Here is a 20,916-nt window from a genome sequence, read left to right as displayed (position 1 = left end):
TGTGACCCAAACTTGATCAAATTTAGGTACTGCTTCATCACCACATCACAATAGGTGCTGCTTCACCACTCTTCTATAACCCTCTGCAGAGACGCCAATTGACCAAAACTCCAGGTGTGCCAGTGTTTAGGAGGGTATCACCAGGACATTTTCTGACATGAAAATGAGTGCCCTCCTCCCCCCACCTTCTACTTCCAGAAGCCCTGGTAGCCAAAACCACACCCATAAACTAAGTCGTCATGCCTACGCCAGCCAGCTCCACAATTCACTCTGTACTTGAAGAGATATACCCCAAGCCATGAAAATTATGAGTGCACTGGCCAGGCTAAAAGCTAAAAGCCGGCAGTCTCAGGAGGGAAGTGAGGGCCAAAACCCCAACCCGCCGAAGCCATGCCTGTTGCACCCATCACCCACCATAGCTACTTCACCAATGGCCTTGCTTCACCACAGCTCTGTGGCTCTCAACACCCACTTCTAAGAAAAATTATAAGCTTATTAGGAACAGAAATAAATATCCTCAGTCTAATAAATACGCCTATAAAATACCTCAGCTAACACAATATGCTTTTATCCTAAGATTACAAAAAATATAAACACCTTAAAAATATATAAACACCTTTATCACTTCTATTTAACACTGTACTGAAGGTTTTAAATACTGTTATATAGAAAAAGACATCCAAACAAAAAAGATAAGCCATTTATTTGCAGATGACATAATCCTCTAGAAAATCCAATGCAATTTATGTAAAAGTTACTAAAAAAGGGGGGGGGGATTTATCTAGGAAACCATCTAACAAGGATCCAATCTTTATTATCAACATTCAAACATCAATTACCGCCTTTTCCAGCATATAAGACAACCTCCTACTTTTCCTGCTAAAATATAGGGTTTGGGCTATGTTCACCATATAAGAGTACCTCTCTTTTAACACACACCAAATGGAAAAATAAAAACTGTAAGAGAAAAGGTTAACAGGGGCCGGTGAGGTGGCGCTAGAGGTAAGGTGTCTGTGTGCCTTGGAAGCGCTAGCCAAGGAAGGACAGCGGTTTGATCCCCCGGTGTCCCATATGATCCCCCCAAGCCAGGGGTGATTTCTGAACGCTTAGCCAGGAGTAACCCCTGAGCATCAAATGGGTGTGGCCCGAAAAACAACAACAACAAAAAAACAAAGACGAGAAAAGGTTAACAGTATATGTTTAATAAAGCTAGACTTTGGAGTGTCAACAATTATTTTACATTTGTCATTTGTAGTGAGTGACTGTGATTTTTTTCATTGTGATCTACATTAAGAGCAGGAAGAGGGGGCTCCTCCAAGAGCAGCTGGCTGGGGTGCAGTGATTAATAGGACAGCTAGAGGGAGACAGAGCGCCTCCTGTGTCCCCTAAAAGCTGAACAGAGGACTGAGCACCGGAAAGCCACATACCCGGCAGCTGTATGAAATGTGGCACTAGATAACTCAGCTCCTCTGTGTGCCCTGAAAGACAAATCAGGACAAGCAGAGAACTGAGTGATGAGGCCTGGCAGCTGGATGGGATGCAGCGGTAAAGGGGGGGCAGATTCCTCGTCTCTGAAGCCGGAGTAAATTTCAAGAATGCCGTATACCAGCATATAAGATGACTTAAGAAGTTTTCATGAGTTAAAAAGTTGTCTCATATGGTATATTTTATATATTATCAATGATCAAAAACTTGGTTATAATAAAGTACTTATGATAGTATTAAAAATAGCAAATTCTGGGGCCGATGGCATGGGGAGATAGCATGGAAAGGTAAGGCGTTTGCCTTGCATGCAGAAGACAGTGGTTTGAATCCCAGCATCCCATATGGTCCTTCAAGCTTGCCAGGAGCGATTTCTGAGCGTGGAGCCAGAAGCGTGAGCACTGCCGGATGTGACCCAAACCCTTCCCCCCCAAAAAAAATCAAATTCTGAAAGGTACACAAAACTTTTAAACTAAAATTTATAAGTATTTCAAAGTGACAGATAACAATTAATACACTATATTCCTGACTCAGAGAATCAATAGTAAGATGTCCATTTTTCCAGACTGATTTTATATGGACTGCAATATAAATTAAAATACCAGAAGCTCCTTTGGAGATACTGAACTAATTCTACAATTTACAAAATGTAAACAACCTGGAATAAATATACCAATTTCAAAAAAAAAAGAGTAACAGTGGAGCAGCACCACATCATTCTAAAAGTATGCATCTATACAGCGCTGGAAAGAAAGCACAACAGGCTGGGTGGATGCTGAACACTGGGAGGCACAAGATGAATAAGCAGCACCTTGCCCAACTACAGAGCCAGGAGGAGGAGCCTCTGAGCACTGCGAGGTTTCCCTGCCCACCCCCAAATGACGAAATCTAAAGTAAGTAATCAAAAAAAAAAATTGACACAGACATATAAACAGAAAAGAGTTAAAAGGCTAAGGAGATACCTTAGTGGTCGGGGCACATGAGTGTTGGGATCCAGTTTGAATTCTGCAAATGCGGATGTCACACAATCACCACCACCACCACCACCACCACCACCACCACCACCACTCCAAAACTTCAGGGTATAGCCCTGGAGATCCCTGAACACTGTCTGGGAGGCCCTGTCTAAAAAGGGAACAAATAATTCAAAGAAACATACATGTGTATGGAAAAAAAAAATTTTTTTTTTGGTTTTTGGGTCACACCCGGTAACGCTCAAGGGTTACTCCTGGCTATGCACTCAGAAATCGCTCCTGGCTTGGGGGACCATGTGGGACGCTAGGGGATCAAACCTCAGTCTGTCCTAGGTTAGCGCATGCAAGGCAAACGTCCTACCGCTTGTGCCACCGCTCCAGACCCAGCAATTTTATTTTTGAAAAAGTGACAATAAAGATTTTCAGACACAAGTACACATATATGTGGTGAAATTTGGGTGGTGGAGGGTTTGGGTATCATATAGGGCAGTGTGGGATGGGGCTCCCAGCAGAGCTTGTATGAACATGAGGTTCCCTACGTCAAGGTTCTTGGGATTACTGAGCGAGATTCAAGCAATCTCTGCATGCACTCTAGTCACTTGAAGTATCTTTCTTCTCTGGAAATCTATATTTGACGATACAAAGGCAATTCCTCAAATAAATATAGCTATTTCAACAAATAGTACTAGAACAACTATATATCCACATGAAAAAAAAAACTTCAATCTAAACCACACTTAAATATAAATTAAATTGAAATGGATCAGAGTTAAACATAACATTTAAAAACACGAACAATACTGGGCCCGGAGAGATAGCACAGCGGTGTTTGCCCCCCCCAAAAAAAGTTATTGACTAAACTAGCAGTGTGATGTGAACAATGACCATGGAAGAGTATAATGAAAATTGTGCACAAGATCCTAAATGTCGGGTCCGGGAAGGTGGCGCTAGAGGTACGGTGTCTGCCTTGCAAGCACTAGCGTAGGACAAACCGCGGTTTGATCCCCCGGCGTCCCATATGGTCCCCCCAAGTCAGGAGCGATTTCTGAGCGCATAGCCAGGAGTAACCCCTGAGCGTCAAACGGGTGTGGCCCAAAAACCAAAAAAAAAAAAAAAAAAAAAAAGATCCTAAATGTCTTTTTCAGTTTTTACTTCAATGAGTTTATTTTGAATATCTACAGTGTGCCAGGCACTAACCCGATTGCTAAGTATAAAAATAAGAGTCATCCGCTGTCTTCATAGCATTTAGGATTTAACTGGGGATTCAGAAAAGAAAACAGACCTTACAACGTAAGATGAAAGCATGGTATGTATGGGCCAAGGAGATAAGCCAAAGGGCTAGAGATCATGCTTTGCATACTGGAATCCTAGAATACCAACACAGCATGATCACCTGAGCAATGAGCAAGAAATAGCTCCTTGTTTTTTTTAACAAAACATTAATAGTGGCAATATTATAAAAGTATCTAAACAGATGAGACAAAAAAAAAATTAAAGGCATTGTAAGGAAGGACCATGTAGCTTGCCTTGAGGCTGACTCAGGACTGGTCCCTGGCATCATACAAGGTCTCTAGAGCACCACCAGCAGTGATCCCTGAGGGCAGAGCAGGAGTAACCCTTAAGCAACGCAGCACATGGCCCAAAATCAAAGTTTGAAAAAATTTTAACAAAAAATAAAAGTGCAGAGACAAAAGAAAAGATCAGATCTAATCATACAGGGATTCTTAAGTCTGCTCCAGAATTTGGAAGTTAGGCAGGAGGGAGGAAACCTAGGGACACTGGTGAAGGGATGGGTGTCGCACACTATATGACTGAAATTCAATCATGAACAACTTTGTAACTATATCTCATGGTGATTTAATTTAAAAATTAAAGAAGTGAATGGGCCCGGAGAGATAACACAGCGGCGTTTGCCTTGCAAGCAGCCGATCCAGGACCAAAGGTGGTTGGTTCGAATCCCGGTGTCCCATATGGTCCCCTGTGCCTGCCAGGAGCTATTTCTGAGCAGACAGCCAGGAGTAACCGCTGAGCACCGCCGGGTGTGGCCCAAAAACCAAAAACCAAAAAAAAAAAAAAAATAAAAATTAAAGAAGTGAAAAGAAGATTTGGGAGTATAAGGTGTTGAGGTATGTTTCAGTGGTAGAACTCATCCCTTCAGATACTTGTCATTGGGTCAAAAACAATATTAGAAATAATTAGGAATCTATTCTGAAAACAACTCTTGGATACTCAGAACTTGTAGAAAGTTCTATGAAGAAAATGCCTAGATCCAACCTGTCTTTTCTTTTTTTTCGGTTTTTGGTTTTTGGGCCACACCCAGCAGCGCTCAGGTTTTACTTCTGGCTCAGCACTCAGAAATCACGCTCCTGGCAGGCTGAGGAGACCATATGGGATGCCAAAATTCGAACTACCTTTGGTCCTGGGTCGGCCACTTGCAAGGCAAATGCTCTACCACTGTGCTATCTCTCTGGCCCCTCAACCTGTCTTTTCTAAGCTGACACACATGTTTAGAAATGAGCTAAGCCAAGAATGAACAACCACAAATATCCAGAAAGGTAGAAATTCATGGTGCCTTAACATAAGGCAGTGATCTGGGGATAAATGAAGGAAGAAGGCTCAGGGAGGGAGGGAGGGAGGGAGGGAGGGAGGGAGGGAGGGAGGGAGGGAGGGAGGGAGGGAGGGAGGGAGGAGGGGAGGAAGAAGAAAGATAGGAAAAGAAGAGACAAGAAAGGGAGGGAGGGAGGGAGGGAGGGAGGGAGGGAGGGAGGGAAGGAAGGAAGGAAGGAAGGAAGGAAGGAAGGAAGGAAGGAAGGAAGGAAGGAAGGAAGGAAGGAAGGAAGGAAGGAAGGAAGGAAGGAAGGAAGGAAGGAAGGAAGGAAGGAAGGAAGGAAGAAGGAAGGGAGGAAGAAGAAAGGAAGGGAGGAAGGGAGGGAGGGAGGGAGGGAGGGAGGGAGGGAGAAAGGAAGAAGAAGGAAGGGAGGAAGAAGAAAGGAAGGGAGGGAGGAAGGAAGGAAGGAAGGAAGGAAGGAAGGAAGGAAGGAAGGAAGGAAGGAAGGAAGGAAGGAAGGAAGGAAGGAAGGAAGGAAGGAAGGAAGGAAGGAAGGGTTCTTTAGAGGCAGTGTCCTATTTCTCATTCTCAATATTCATATGAGAAATTAATCTCCCCCTTTAGTTCTTGAAATATGTTTCTGCACACAGATATCCACAAAGATTTGCTAAACTGTAACAACAAATCAGAATTTATATCAAATTCAAACTCACTTTCAAAAACTCACTTAAAAAATATACAAAATGGAATCTTTAAAAAAAAATAAAGCAAGTATGGACCACAAACTATATTAATCAAAAGGAAAAGATCTGTCACTTTTAAAGAGGCAGGAGGGAACCTAAACTCTAGTGGGAGAAAGTTGTACTAGTGGTGGAAGTGGTGCTGGAACCTTGCTTGTCTGAAACAATTATGGTCATCTTTGTAAGTCACTGTGTCTCAATAAATGAAATCATTTAAAGAAAAAGCTTATTATGACTAAAACCCACCCTGACCTTAGTCAAGTAATCATAAAACTAAAACTTCAAGTAGATACAAGTAGAGCAGGGGTCTTCAAACTAAGGCCTGCGAGCCACATGCGGCCCGCAGAGGAGTCTGATCCGGCCAGCCAGCAGTGAGCGCTGTTTGGTTGCCAAGATACCTGCCAGCATATACACTCAGTGTCATGGTTTCTCAGGGATGATGTCAACCACCTCCGCCCACGGCATGTTGTGTGCTGGGAGAGTGAGCGTGAGGGCGGTGTTGAGAGGGACACTGATGCGCCCTTGCACCTGGCTGATGGCATCACTGGAGGGCGCCGGACGCCACGTGGTGAGGAGTACCATATGTGGGTGACTATATGATGTAAAAAGGCGCCTGCTCCACCCCCAGGCAACATGGTGTCTGTGTGCTGTGCCTGCCTGTCAGTGAGGTTTTCCTCCACTCCTTCCACTGCCAAATGTCAGTCAAAAGTGCCATAGAAATAAATTTTTGCCAGATGGGAGGGTTCTGCCCGATTGGGCTGTGAGTGACTCATATGAAAATTCCCCTTTGGGGGTGGTGAGGCGTTCAGTGCTGAAATCAAAGTTAGGGGGTGGGCGGTGGTTGGGAGGTTAGGGGTTCAGTGCTGAATTGCCCATGTGGAAAATTAGGGGTTCGATGCTGAAGCATTTTAAAGGGGTTACATTGAAAATTTTATATGCATTTTGAAATTCCTTTTCAGTGTTCACATGCTGATTCCGAACATATCAATTTGGGCATTATATAGGGAGATATAACTGAACTATCAGGGACTGAGCTGGTCTGCTTAGAAAAGACTGCAAGGGGTAAGTGTTCACATCAGGGACTAATGGGGGTTCATACACTGTGTGTATATATACACACATATTTGTATTTCACTAATATCAGTTTGAAATCCCTAGGAAACAATGATGTCAAGAAAAAGAAAAATTGATGGCGAGTGTAGGATATTCAAAGAACAGTGGATTTACGATTACTTTTTTATGCGGTACAAAGAAAAAGCTGTGTGTCTGAGATGCCAGAATATAGTTGCTGTGTTCAAAGAATACAATTTGTGACGCCACTATCAAACGCAACATAAAGATAAATATGATGGTTTGGTTGGAGAAGTGAGAAAAGATAAAATATTACAACTGAAACATACACTGACGACTCAACAAAATACTTTTGTGAAGCAGAAGCAGTTAAATACTTCCTCACTGCGGGCAAGTTTTCAAGTTGCCAAGCTAAATAGCGCGCAATGGCAAACCATTTATGGAGGGAGAATTTGTTAAAGAATGCCTTATTTCTGTTGCCAAAGAGATGTGTTCAGAGAAGGCCGATTTATTTAGTACAGTGAGCCTTTCAGGAGTTACAATGACACGAAGGATTGAAGAAATGGGAGAAAATTTGCTGCACCATTTGCAAAACTCTGCAAAGAAACTTTGCTATTTTTCCTTGGCACTCGACGAAAGCAATGATGTTCGTGATTCTGCCCAACTTCTCATTTATATGCGTGGGACAAATGAGTATTTTGAAGTCACAGAAGAGCTTGCTGTACTGCAAAGTATCAAAGGTACAACCACAGGAGTGGATATATTTGAAAAGGTCTGCCAAACTGTGAATGGTTTGGAGCTGGGCTGGGTTAAACTAGTCAGTGTAATAACTGATGGTGCTCCTAGCATGGTGGGGTCTAAGAGAGAAGTAATTGCTCACATTACACAAGAGATGGACAAACATAACCATCCTCATACAATTGCCATACACTGCCTCATCCACCAACAAGCGCTGTGTTGTAAATCACTGAAGTGGGACTCTGTTATGAAAATTGTGGTATCTTGTGTTCATTACATTAGAACTCATGCACTAAACCACAGACAATTTCAGGAATTTCTATCTGAGGTAAATGTTGCCCATGAAGATGTTCTGTACCACACAGAAGTCCGTTGGCTGAGTAGAGGGAGAGTTTTGAAACGTTTCTATGACTTACTTCCGCAGATTACAACTTTTCTACTTTCAAAAAACCAAGAAGCACCAGAGCTCAATGATGCAGAATGGAAATGGCACCTTGCCTTTCTGACAGATATAACAGAGCTACTCAACAGTTTTAATCTGCAACTTCAAGGCAAGGGGAAGCTCATCTGTGACATGGCATCGCATGTGAAATCATTTGAAGTAAAATTAGGCCTTCTCATCAAACAAGTACAGGAGAAAAACTTCAGTCATCTCCCAACAACTCAAAACCTGTCAGCGGACAAACCATTGGTTGCATTCCCAAAGGAAACATGTCTGGCTTCACTAGAATTGTTGCAAAAGGAGTTTCAATTTAGATTCAAAGAGCTTCATCTCCATGAACAGGACATACAGCTTTTTCGTAACCCATTTTCTGTTGAGATTGAAACTGTCCTTACAATTTACCAAATGGAACTGACTGAACTGCAGAATTGTGACTCTCTGAAAGACGCATTTAAGTCAAGTAACTTTTTGAATTTCTATGCATCTCTCCCCTCTGAGACATATCCAAATATCAGGAACCATGCGCCCAAAATGGTAACCATCTTTGGTAGCACTTATGCCTGTGAACAGACTTTTTCAAAAATGAAACATCTGAAATCTCCAACCAGATCAAGATTAACTGATGCCCACTTGCATCACTTGTTACGGCTGGCAGTGACAAATATGGAACCGGACATTGACCATCTCATTAGTCAAAAGCAGGCCCACAGTTCCCATTGAAATACTGGTGCGTGACCTGTTTATTTATAAATGGTTTTCATTTTATTTATATAAGATATGTGCAGTGTGAGTAGGAATTAGTAGTTCATATAGTCCAGCCCGCCAGCTCTCTAAGGGACCGTAATCTGGCCCCCACTTTAAAAAGTTTGAAGACCCCTGATATAGAGTATAATATAGAGTACAGTATACTTACTAAACTACTGAAGCTACCAGCAAACCAAGAGGCATTAAGGGGCTTGTTTCTGTTTTTAGCAAAGATACAATATGCAACATTGCATTTGCTATATTTCATAGGATGAAAAACCTACAAGAATAGACTTGGTTATAATCTTTAATAACTACTCTTTATTTTTTTATTTTTTGGGTCACACCCGGCGGTGCTCAGGGGTTACTCCTGGCTGTCTGCTCAGAAATAGCTCCTGGCAGGCACGGGGGACCATATGGGAAACCGGGATTTGAACCAACCACCTTTGGCCTGGATCGGCTGCTTGCAAGGCAAACGCCGCTGTGCTATCTCTCCGGGCCCTAATAACTACTCTTAAGGGCCAAGATGCCATACCCAGCTGTGCTCAGGGGCCAAGAGGTGCTGGGAGTCAATCCTGATACCCCCAAATGAAAAGCATGTGCTCAGGCCCTTGAAGCTATCCCTCTCTCTAATGTATAAACTAGTGTTTCTAAGCTTTTGCTTTTTGGTTTATTTGTTGCTGTTCATTATTGTTTTTGCTCTTTATTTTACTAAAGATGCTATGTTTGTTTGTAAGTGCTCCTCACCTAGTTCTTCTAATTAATCGGATTCTTGTCTTTCTTTGGCACCTAGAAAACTTACAGCCAAAATACAGCCCTCTAACTCAATGTTTCTCAACCTTTTACGTGAATGCCCTGTCACTGTGCTATCGCTCTGGCCCGTTTCTCAACCTTTTTCTAACCAGGGCTGCCTCCCAATCTTGTTTCCTTTGTGGTCCCCCTCCTACTGGCTAGCCCCCATTCTCATTCCATGACACTCTATGTGTCATGTGTCAAAATGTATTTGGGTTTTCGTCTCTGGACACTTTGGAACGTACTAGGGGTTCACTTGAGAAACGCGGCTCTCAAGCAAAGTAATTAACAGTCATACTCTAAGTTCATACCTATACTTCCTTTCTCCCTCTGGCTTATTTTACATTACTATATTGCTTTTAAATTTCAAGTAGTCTTAAGAAAAATGACAGCAAAGCTAAGCATTCAACTATTCCCAAACCAATAATAACCTTATAATCTTAAAAGTCTGGAAAACCTTCCTTAACAACAGTGTGATAGCAGCTAACGTTCACTGAGCCCTTGACTCCAGAAAATTCTATGTGCTTTGAAATTATTAACTGTGTAATATTCTTTACAACTTAATAATAGAAAAGTATCATTCTACAAATAAGAAAAACTGAGACAGGAAAGATGTTTGAAAGAAAAAAGAAACACAGAACCATCAAGTCATGGAATTAGAGTCTGAACCCAGGCAATCAAGCTTCGTCTCCTAAATCACTGGTGGCCTCTACTCTACTGATACCCAAATCATTAAAATCACGTAACTCGTAAACAAGGTATTTTTCAATTCCTAAGTTCTAATGATTATCAGAACTATAGATAACTTTAAGGGTTGGAGAGATAGCACAGCAGTAGGGCCTTTGCCTCGCACGCAGCCGACCCAGAACCTGCGGTGGGACCAACAGTAGTTCGATTTCTGGCATCATATAGAGTCCCATGAGTCTGCCAGGGGCAGCAGAGTCAGAAGTAACCCCTGACAAAAACAAAACAAAACAAAGCAAAACATAAAAAGAACACACTGAGGGTAGGGCAGGGTATTTGTCTCGTACACAGCCCTCAGCATCTCCAGAGGTGGCTCAAAAACAAACACACAGCTAAAACCCATGTTCTAACTTACGTTCTACCAAACAGCAAGGACTTACTTTCAAGGCAATTCAGGTCATGAATAACACCTACACAGCATCTACTATGGATTAGATTTTGTTCTAATATATTTACTTGTTAATTCAGTCTCAAAAAGGAGGTACTACTACCAATCCCTTATTACCTCTAAAGGGACAGAAGCACATTGGTTAAGTAATTTGACTAAAGTCAATCATAAAACAGAAGTTAGACTTTGAAAACAAGTTTGGTTCCAGATCCAAGCTAGTCTGTCTCCTTCCCCTTTAACTCGTGTGATGATGGGAGCCACTGACAATTAGTGCTAACACAGTTAGTGCTAACACAATTAGTGCTAACACGGTGCTAACACGAAGGGTCACACATTTGGTGTGGCGTTTACACATCAACCAGAATGCTCATTAGGGACACTCCATTAGCTCTGCACACATTCTGGCTGTAGTATTGACTCAGGATCGCTGTGGTAATCACATACCTGTGCACTTGGGGTCATGCTTTCTGGCCACGGTACTCTCCTTTTAGTTGTGATACATGCACACATCTAGCTGCAGTGCAAAAAAAAAAAAAATCTCTTGCAGTACTTGGAGAATTACCAGGAACAAACAGCAGGGCCAGCAGCAACACCAAACTGAACCAAAATGAACCTGCAGCCTTCAGTTTGCAAGGCACGGGCCCGGAGAGAGAGCACAGCGGCGTTTGCCTTGCAAGCAGCTGATCCAGGACCAGAGGTGGTTGGTTCGAATCCCGGTGCCTGCCAGGAGCTATTTCTGAGCAGACAGCCAGGAGTAACCCCTGAGCACCGCCGGGTGTGACCCAAAAACAAAACAAACAAACAAAAAAAAAAAAAACCTAAGCAGTTTGCAAGGCACAAGGCCGGAAAGAGTACAGCAGTATGAGGACTGCCTTGCAAGCAGCCAACCTGGATTCAAGCCCCAGAACACCATATGGTCCCCAGATCACACTAGGAGTGATCCCTGAGCACAGAGCCAAGAGTAAGCCCTGATCACTGATGGCTGTGGGCCCCTCCAAAAAAAAGTTTGCAAGGCAGGTATCAATCAGTCCTCTGCTTTTTTCTGTTTGGGCCATATCCAACAGAGCTCTCACCTCCCGTGGTGTTTGGGGAATATGTGGTGCCAGTTATGGCACCCAGGCCTCATCGATGAAAAGAATGCTCTCAGTCCACTGAGTTCTCTTTAACCAGTTCCAGCTTCTGAAACCCCAATGAAGGCTGCAGGACTTAACTGCTTCATGATTTATTATCAGAAAATGACTGGGGATAAGAGAGACAACCACAGTCATTATCTGGCACCACATAAACCACATGATATCCCCCAAGAAACACTGGTGCAGCCCTGGAAGTCTCCAAACATTGTTGAATAGTCCAAATAATGCTTGACACACAAAGCCCAATAGCACCACATCTTTAGCACTTAACCACTGGTCTAATGGTCTGAAAAATCACTGGGAGGGAACCCAGGCCTCCTGGGCACCATTTGGGAGTCTCCCTGCAAATGTAAATGTTTGACTGGTATACCTGTTTTTATATACCTATATATTCAGAGATTCATAAAAGCTTTTTAGGGTAAAAAAAAATCATGTGTGGTAAGTTTAAAAAGTTCTGCTCTAAAAGAAGAAAGCCCTGAGTAATGCTAGGTTTGGCCCAAAACCAGAAAAACAAAAACCAAAAAAACAAAAACATGCTGGGGCTAGAGTAATAGTACAGTGGGTAGGATTTTACCTTACACATGACCAATCCCCATACTTCATATGTTCCTCCAGGCCTGCGAAATGTGACCTTTGATTACAGAGCCAGGATTCACTATGGAACACTATTAGGTGTGGCCAAAAAAAAAAAAAAAAAAAAAAATCCCTGCTCTAACCACTGAACTTCTTTCATTCATAGACTGCTTCTGAGTATAAAAGAGAATTCTTCCTTCCATCACTTCCTACAAAAGTCAAGGCAAGCAAAGTAGGCTTATTAGAAAAGTTACTCTACAAAAGGATGTAATTACCTGATGGGAGCAATCTCTCTCATGATAGCACTTTCATGGCTTAGAGATTCTAAGTCAACAGAACTGGGTTGTGGTCCAAATATATTTTTCAAACTACCACTTGATTCTTGTAAGATTTTAGTTACCAAACACCAGCTCTAAATTTATTTATTTATTTATTTATTTATTTATTTATTTATTTTTGTATTTTGGGTCATACCCGGCAGTGCTCAGGAGTTACTCCTGGCTCTGGGCTCAGAAATCGCCCCTGGCAGGCACAGGGGACCATATGGGATGCTGGGATTCAAATCACCATCCTCCTGCGTCTAAGGCAAATGCCTTACCGCTGTGCTGTATCTACAGCCCCTAAATTTCTAAATAGGACAAATCATAATGAACCTTTCAGATTAAGTTAAAAACAAAAATAAATATACATTCTTTCCTATTCCCCTCCGTCAAATGAGTAAGATTTCCCAGTAAGTCCTATTCCCAAGTGCTTCCTTTAGTCTTTAAGAACACAAGCCTGGATGGAGCAGAGAGGCCAGAGTTACAAGTCTCACCACCCACTACATGTGGTCCTGAGCATTCTTATTCTGAGCAACACTGGCCACATATTGCCAGAAATGACTCCTGAGACCCCTAAGCACTGCTTAGATGGACCCAAAAACAAATAGAAAATTCTAGATAGGCTCCCCTAGGTACAGGAGCACATGCTCTGCATGCTGAAGTACTGTGTTCAATCCTGAGCACCATCTCATTTCATGAGTACTAAGGAGTAGGAAGGTGCCCTTCACCCACAGTACCACCAAGTATGAACCAAAAAACAAGCACCTCCAGGCGGGGGGGTGCATGGGGAGGAGGACGGGCAGATATCTGGCTTCCGGTTTCCTCTTTGATTCTGAAGGCCGGCTCTTGCCAGGTATGGGGGGTTTGGGGAGGCCCCATGCCGGAGGCCCTCTCCCTAGCCTGGGGAGTGCTGGGAGGCTTGGCAGGCCCCCAGCTGTCCTTGTCTTTTTCCCCTGACTCCAGGCCTTCCCTAAGTGCCAGCTCAGATGGCCAGAAGTGGGTTCAGGTGGACTCTTAGGGGTCCTCAGGCTTCCCCCCTCCCTCCGTACTCCAGGGGGGAGGTGCATGGGGAGGAGTTTGGGCAGATATCTGGCTTCCGATTTTCTTTGATTCTGGAGGTCAGCTCTTGCCAGGTATGGGGTTTGGGGAGGCCCCATGACAGAGGCCTTCTCCCTAGCCTGGGGAGAGCTGGGAGGCTTGGCAGGCCCCCAGCCGTCCTCCTCTTTTTCCCCTGGGCTCCAGCCTCCCCCTCCCCCCGAGTGCTGGCTCAGATGGCCAGAAGTGGGTTAAGGTGGATTCTTAGGGGTCCTGAAGCTTCCCTCCTCCTTCCATACTCCAGGGAGGAGATGCATGGGGAGGAGGGCAGGCAGATATCTGGCTTCCGGTTTCCCCTTTGATTTTGAAAGCCAGCTCTTCTCAGGTATGGGGTTTGGGAGTCCCCATGTCAAGGCCTTCCTAGCCTGGGGAGAGCTGGGATGCTTGGCAGGCCCCCTTCCATCCCTCTCTTTTCCCCCTAGACTCCAGGCCTTTCCTGGGCGCCAGTCCAGGTGGGCTCTATAGGGGTCATCATGCTTTCCCCCTACCTCTCCCTACAGTAATAAGAATGCGCTTTGGGAGGATGGCGGGTCGTTCTAGCACTGATTTATGTTGGGACAGTCACTGGAAATTTGTATTGTATGCATATAGTTTACATATTCATAATATCCATCTTGTATTGTGACCTTGATACCGCCCTTACAAAGCTCATTTCTAATCTTTTACTGCCTCAGTCCCAACCCTTATTTCCCCCCATCTTCCCATGTAGGTGCAGCTCATGACATGAAACTCAACACACAGAGTGATGAGTGCAGTTAGAGAAATAACTACACTGAAAACTATCGTAACCATGTGAATGAATGAGGGAAATAGAAAGCCTGTCTTGAGTACAAGTGTGGGTGGGGTGGGGAGGAGGGAGATCTGGGAGATTGGTTGTGGGAATCCTGCACTGGTGAAGGGGGGTGTTCTTTACATGACTGTTATCATACAACTACAACCATATTTGTAATCACGGTGTTTAAATAAAGATAATTTAAAAAAAAATTTTAAAGCAATTAAGAACTCATAACTTAACGTACACTGAAGGCCTAAAAGAACTAAACACAGAATAAAAAAAGGATGCGGCAAATCTAAGAAATCTCTTTAAAGAATAAAACTGGCTCTCCAAGCAAGTGAAAGCAGAGATTAACAGATGGGAATATATTAAACTGAGAAGCTTCTGCACCTCAAAGGAAATAGTGCCCAGGATACAAGAGCCACCCACTGAGTGAGAGAAACTATTCACCCAATACCCATCAGATAAGGGGCTAATCTCCAAAATATACAAGGCACTGACAGAACTTTACAAGAAAAAAACATCTAATCCCATCAAAAAATGGGGAGAAGAAATGAACAGACACTTTGACAAAGAAGAAATACAAATGGCCAAAAGACACATGAAAAAATGCTCCACATCACTAACATCAGGGAAATGCAAATCAAAACAACTATGAGATACCACCTCACACCCCAGAGAATGGCACACATCACAAAGAATGAGAATAAACAGTGTTGGCAGGGATGTGGAGAGAAAGGAACTCTTATCCACTGCTGGTGGGAATGCCGTCTAGTTCAACCTTTATGGAAAGCAATATGGAGATTCTTCCAAAAACTGGAAATCGAGCTCCCATATGATCCAGCTATACCACTCCTAGGAATATACCTTAGGAACACACAAATACAATACAAAAACCCCTTCCTTACACCTATATTCATTGCAGCACTATTTACCATAGCAAGACTCTGGAAACAACCAAGATGCCCTTCAACAGATGAACGGCTAAAGAAACTGTGGTACATATACACAATGGAATATTATGCAGCTGTCAGGAGAGATGAAGTCATGAAATTTTCCTATACATGGATGTACATGGAATCTATTATGCTCAGTGAAATAACTCAGAGAGAGAGAGAAAAAAACGCAGAATGGTCTCACTCATCTATGGGTTTTAAGAAAAATGAAAGACATTCTTGCAATAATAATTTTCAGACACAAAAGAGAAAAGAGCTGGAAGTTCCAGCTCACCTCAGGAAGCTCACCACAAATAGTGATGAGTTTAGTTAGAGAAATAACTACATTTTGAACTATCCTAATAATGAGAATGTATGAGGGAAATGGAGAGCCTGTACAGAGTACAGGCAGGGGTCGGGTGGGGAGGAGGGAGACATGGGACATTGGTGATGGGAATGCTGCACTGGTGAAGGGGGGGTGTTCTTTACATGACTGAAACCCAAACACAATCATGTATGTAATCAAGGTGTTTAAATAAAAAAAATAAAAAATAAAAAAGAAATGTGTGAGATACTAAAATGTATATAAAAGTTAACTAAAATCAAGTCTATATATAAAATCAGTTTATTGGTAATGTATTATCTTTAACAATTAGATGTCTATGATATTGAAAGAAAAGATGGTAAATGAAAGAGAACAATATTATGCATTGGAAGAGATTGGTGTTGGTAACGTTGCACTGGTGAAGGGGGATGTTCTTTTTTATAACTAAAATCAAACTACAAACATGTTTGTAATCATGGTGCTTAAATAAAGATATATTTAAAAATAATAAAAAAAGAATAAAACTGGAAGGTATTAATTATTGGTTATACGTTGCTATAGAAATAGATGGCTCTTGAAGCCGGAGCGATGTAACACAGCAAGTAAAGTGTTTGCCTTGCACACAGCCAACACAGGTTCACTCCCCAGCATTCCATATGGTCCTGTGAGCCAGCCACGAGTGATTTGAGTGCAGAGCCATGAGTAACCCCTGAGCACTGCCAAGTGTGGCAAAAAATAAAATAAAAAAGACAAAAAGGAAAAGGACAGATCCTGCTGAATTGTGCCAGGTACTTCCATCTCTGGGCTGAGAACTGTGTCCTCTGAACAGGGGTGGGCAGATATCCCTCCCTGCAGGAAGGCCCAGCAACCACATTCACAGCAAACACCCTCCAATAAATATGTGTGGCTCAGCTCCATAAAAGAACCTATTCAAGCTGCCAAGCTACCAAATCATCCCCACTCCACAGATCTTCGAACATGCAACTGTGCAAAATGTTCTCTACCTCCAAATTTCACAGTACTGACAGCCCAGGAGGAGTATGAAAATTTGATGAAAAGTTATGTAGAAGCACAGCAGGCTCAATGAGCAAAAATAACAGTTCAGCTAGCAACAAACAGCTCAGGAAATCCTCAAAGACTTTAATAAACACATTGTGAAATATAACAATTCTGACAGACTGACTTATTCTTTTGATAATTCCATTACTAATGTTATTGTTAACAAGCAATATGGGGGATGGAGAGATAGCATGGAGGTAAAGCATTTGCCTTGCATGCAGAAGGACAGTAGTTCGAATCCCGGCATCCCAGATGGTCCCCGGAGCCTGCCAGGAGCGTTTTCTGAGCATAGAGCCAGGAGTAAACCCAGAGCGCTGCTGGATGTGACCCAAAAAACAAAAACAAACAAACAAAACAAACAAGCAATATGAAGCAAATTTGTTCCCACTGACGAAACAGGAACATTTAGTGGAAGAAAAGTCACACTGGTGATGGGATTGTTGTTGGAACATTCAGTGCCTGAAACAACTCTGTTATGACAAGTCTGTAAATCAGAGTGTTTAAAAAAATTTTAAAGACAGACCCAAGTCTAGATAACATATAGATAAGTGAATAATACCATTAAACAAGATATAATCTTACTAGAAATTACTAAGTAGTATTTTGGAAAAGGGCAGCCTTGAGCACAGAAAAATGATTAGGTGGAGTAAAAAAAGTCTGCGAGCAAGTGAAGTAATCAAGTAGAATTACAGAGTAAAAGACAAGTCACTTGCATAGAGTATTCTTTCAAAATCAACCCAAGCCTGAAAGAGTGATGATATGTAGTGCAAATAGGAATTGTTCCTTCTTGGAAAGTTCCAGGTTGGATTGTGAAACTTATTTGCATCATTCCAGATGAGAAATCAAATGGGAAAACCTTTTTGAATATCCAGTGGGTGAACTATAAGATCATCCACCTTAGGACAAAAACTGACACCAGCCAAATATTCTAAAAACCATCAACAGCCTATCAATCATTTAAAACAGCCAATTGGGGCCGGAAAGATAGCATGGAGGTAAGGTGCTTGCCTTGCATGCAGAAGGACGGTGGTTCGAATCCCAGCATCCCATATGGTCCCCCAAGCGAGCCTGCCAGGAGCGATTTCTGAGTGTAGAGCCAGGAGTGACCCCTTAGCGCTGCCGGGTATGACCCAAAAAACAAAAACAAACAAACAAAAAAGAAAAAAAACCAGCTAATATGGAGAGCAACATGTAAGATAGTTTCCCTACTGCCTTGATCATGTGTAATCCTAACAACTGCACAATCAGAAATAATGACTGACATCCTCTCCATTCCGGAGATAAAGCCATGGTTGCTCAACTCCCAAGGTCACCCTTCAGAGTCACATTAAAAGCAAGACCACATGTGTCATTCTGCCAGTGTTCAAGAGCCCATAGTCCGAAAAACAAACGCTGTCCAAATAATAATTCCCGAAGACTTCTTTTGACAGCAGGGCTGTGGCTAACCAGTGGAGGCTTTGCCCCCCATACCTAAGTCCCTGAGTTCGATCCCGGCTTCATAGGAGAATGAAATAACAAGTGGACAGGACATGGGCAGGCAGCAGAGGGAAAATAAAGGCCAACTCAAGACAGAGAGGCAGCTTCCTGTGACAAAAGGAACTACTACTTGTCAAATGCTATGAGTCATTCATTACAACAACCTGGCAGTAAATGACTGGCTCGAGTGGGAAAGGCGGGCCAGTGGCCTGTCTTGATAGTGCTGAACACTAAGTCCCTAGATAAGCATTTGGGACCTGGAGGGGCGTTGGAGAACAACTTGATCCTCCCTCCCAACAAGCCAGGAGAGAGAGAGGAAGAGGGTCGTCAGCCACTACCTAGGGGATTGGGCTGGAGGAAAGGGGACAAGCTACGACTATTGCAAGAGAGATGAGACGTTCCTTAACCTTCTAGCACCACCGTGGGAGGGTGGCAAGCTGCATTCTCTTTAGTGCCAGCATGCCCTGACACGCCATGCCCTGCTCTGTCGCTCACACAGCAACCCACTGGGCAGTCAGACCCCAATGCAGCTTGAACTCTTGATCCCTGTCAAGGCTCAGCCCCTTCAGAAAAGGAGCCGAGGGAGGGTCCCTTTTCCCCTCAGAGTGAAGCAGAAGGGCTGCAAGAGGCATGTTGCTAGAGGTCTCCCCCCCCCCCAAAAAAAAGAGGGGCTTAGAAAGTACTAGAGGCAAAGGAAGAAAAAAAAAAAATAAAATAAAATAAAGGCACTAAGGCCCGGCTCAGCCGAGAAAATGCAAAGACTTGCAAACCCGGAGTCAGTGCAAAAGAAGGTTTCCAAAAAGAAGGGCTAGAAAGTATTAGAGGCAAAGGAAGGAATAAAATAAAATAAAATAAAATAAAGGCATGAAGGCCTGGCTTAGCCGAGGGAATGCAAAGACTTGCAAAGCCCGAAGTCAGTGCAAAAGAAAGTCTCCAAAAAAGAGGGGCTAGAAAGTACTAGAAGCAAAGGAAGGAAAAAAAAATCAAAATAAAATAAAACTGAATAAAATAAAATCAAGGCATGAAGGCCCGGCTTAGCCGAGGGAATGAATGCAAAGACTTGCAAAGCTTGGGGTCTGTGCAAAAGAAGGTCTCCCAAAAAGAGGGACCAGAAAGTACTAGAAGCAAAGGAAGGAGTCAAAAGTCCAAATCAAATCAAATCAAATCAAATATTGCCTTTATGTTTGCAAAGCCTTGCAAAGCCCGGGGTCTGTGCAAAAGAAGATCTCCAACAAGAGGGGCCAGAAAGTACTAGAAGCAAAGGAAGGAGTCAAAAGTCCAAATGAAATCAAATCAAATCAAGTAACATAAAGGCAAAGCCTTTATGTTTGCAAAACCTTGCAAAGCCCGGGGTCTGTGCAAAAGAAGATCTCCAACAAGAGGGGCCAGAAAGTACTAGAAGCAAAGGAAGGAGTCAAAAGTCCAAATGAAATCAAATCAAATCAAGTAACATAAAGGCAAAGCCTTTATGTTTGCAAAACCTTGCAAAGCCCGGGGTCTGTGCAAAAGAAGATCTCCAACAAGAGGGGCCAGAAAGTACTAGAAGCAAAGGAAGGAGTCAAAAGTCCAAATGAAATCAAATCAAATCAAGTAACATAAAGGCAAAGCCTTTATGTTTGCAAAACCTTGCAAAGCCCGGGGTCTGTGCAAAAGAAGATCTCCAACAAGAGGGGCCAGAAAGTACTAGAAGCAAAGGAAGGAGTCAAAAGTCCAAATCAAACCAAATCAAATCAAGGAACATAGAGGCACAAAGGCCTGGCTCAGCCGAGGGAATTGCAAAGCCTTGCAAAGCTTGCAAAGCCTGCAAAGCCCGGGCTCAGCCTCCAGGCAGGCTCCAGGCCCAGCAGCCGGCCGGGTCCCAGCACAGCCGGTTGCAAGGCTTCCAGCAGACGACAGCTGACAGCCGCCCCCGCCCCTCGGCCCCGTCCCCGCCGCCCGAGCCGGCCCCGTAGCATCCAGGCCTCCTTTCCCGACCCCGACCCCGCCGCAGAAGCGCCCCGCGCCGGGGAGCCAGCGGGCAGCAGCAGCAGGGGGGCGTCCCCGGGGCCGTTACCCACCTTCCCGCTCACAGCGCCCGACGCGGCGGCCGCCATTTTCGCAGCCCGTGCCCGGGATGACGTCGCCGGGCGTCACGTGACTCGCGCGCCGCAACAACATCCGGCCGGACGCCGCCCACTTCCGGGCGGGGATGTGATCGGGGGCGGGCCCGGTGGGGAGAAGCCGGTGGGCGCATGCGTGAAGGGGTGGGCGAGAGGAGCAGGTGGGCGCATGCGTGGTGAATAGCGCTCCGCGGCCCTTGCTGGCACGTACTGCGCATGCGCCTGTTTCTGTCCGATATTGACAAGGCTTTGTATGCAAGTTTGTTTGGTGTTTTGGTTTCCTTTTTTTCGGGGGTGGGGTTTGTTTTTCTGTTTTTGGGGGGGGTGTTTGGGTCACACCGGGTGTCATCACTCAGGGGTTACTCCTGGCTCTCTGCTCAGAAATTGCCCCTGGCAGGCTCAGGGGATCCTATGGGATTTTGGGATTTGAACCACCGTCCTTCTGCTTGCAAGACAAACGTCC

General features: G+C 43.8%; 1 protein-coding gene across 1 annotated transcript in view; it reads right to left on the bottom strand.

Moving 5' to 3' along the window:
• Positions 1-20,448, bottom strand: part of TBC1D15 (TBC1 domain family member 15) — a 76,292-nt gene extending 55,844 nt beyond the window's left edge. The window contains exon 1 of the mRNA XM_049782747.1: positions 20,412-20,448. Within this exon, the coding sequence (XP_049638704.1) occupies positions 20,412-20,447 (36 nt within the window). The 5' untranslated portion in view covers position 20,448. The remainder of the gene's footprint in view (positions 1-20,411) is intronic.
• Between the last annotated feature and the right edge of the window lie 468 nt (positions 20,449-20,916).

Source organism: Suncus etruscus, chromosome 11, assembly GCF_024139225.1.
Source record: "Suncus etruscus isolate mSunEtr1 chromosome 11, mSunEtr1.pri.cur, whole genome shotgun sequence".
NCBI classification, from domain to species: domain Eukaryota; kingdom Metazoa; phylum Chordata; class Mammalia; order Eulipotyphla; family Soricidae; genus Suncus; species Suncus etruscus.
Note: the sequence above shows the minus strand (reverse complement) of the source record. Positions and strands in the feature narration are given on the sequence as shown.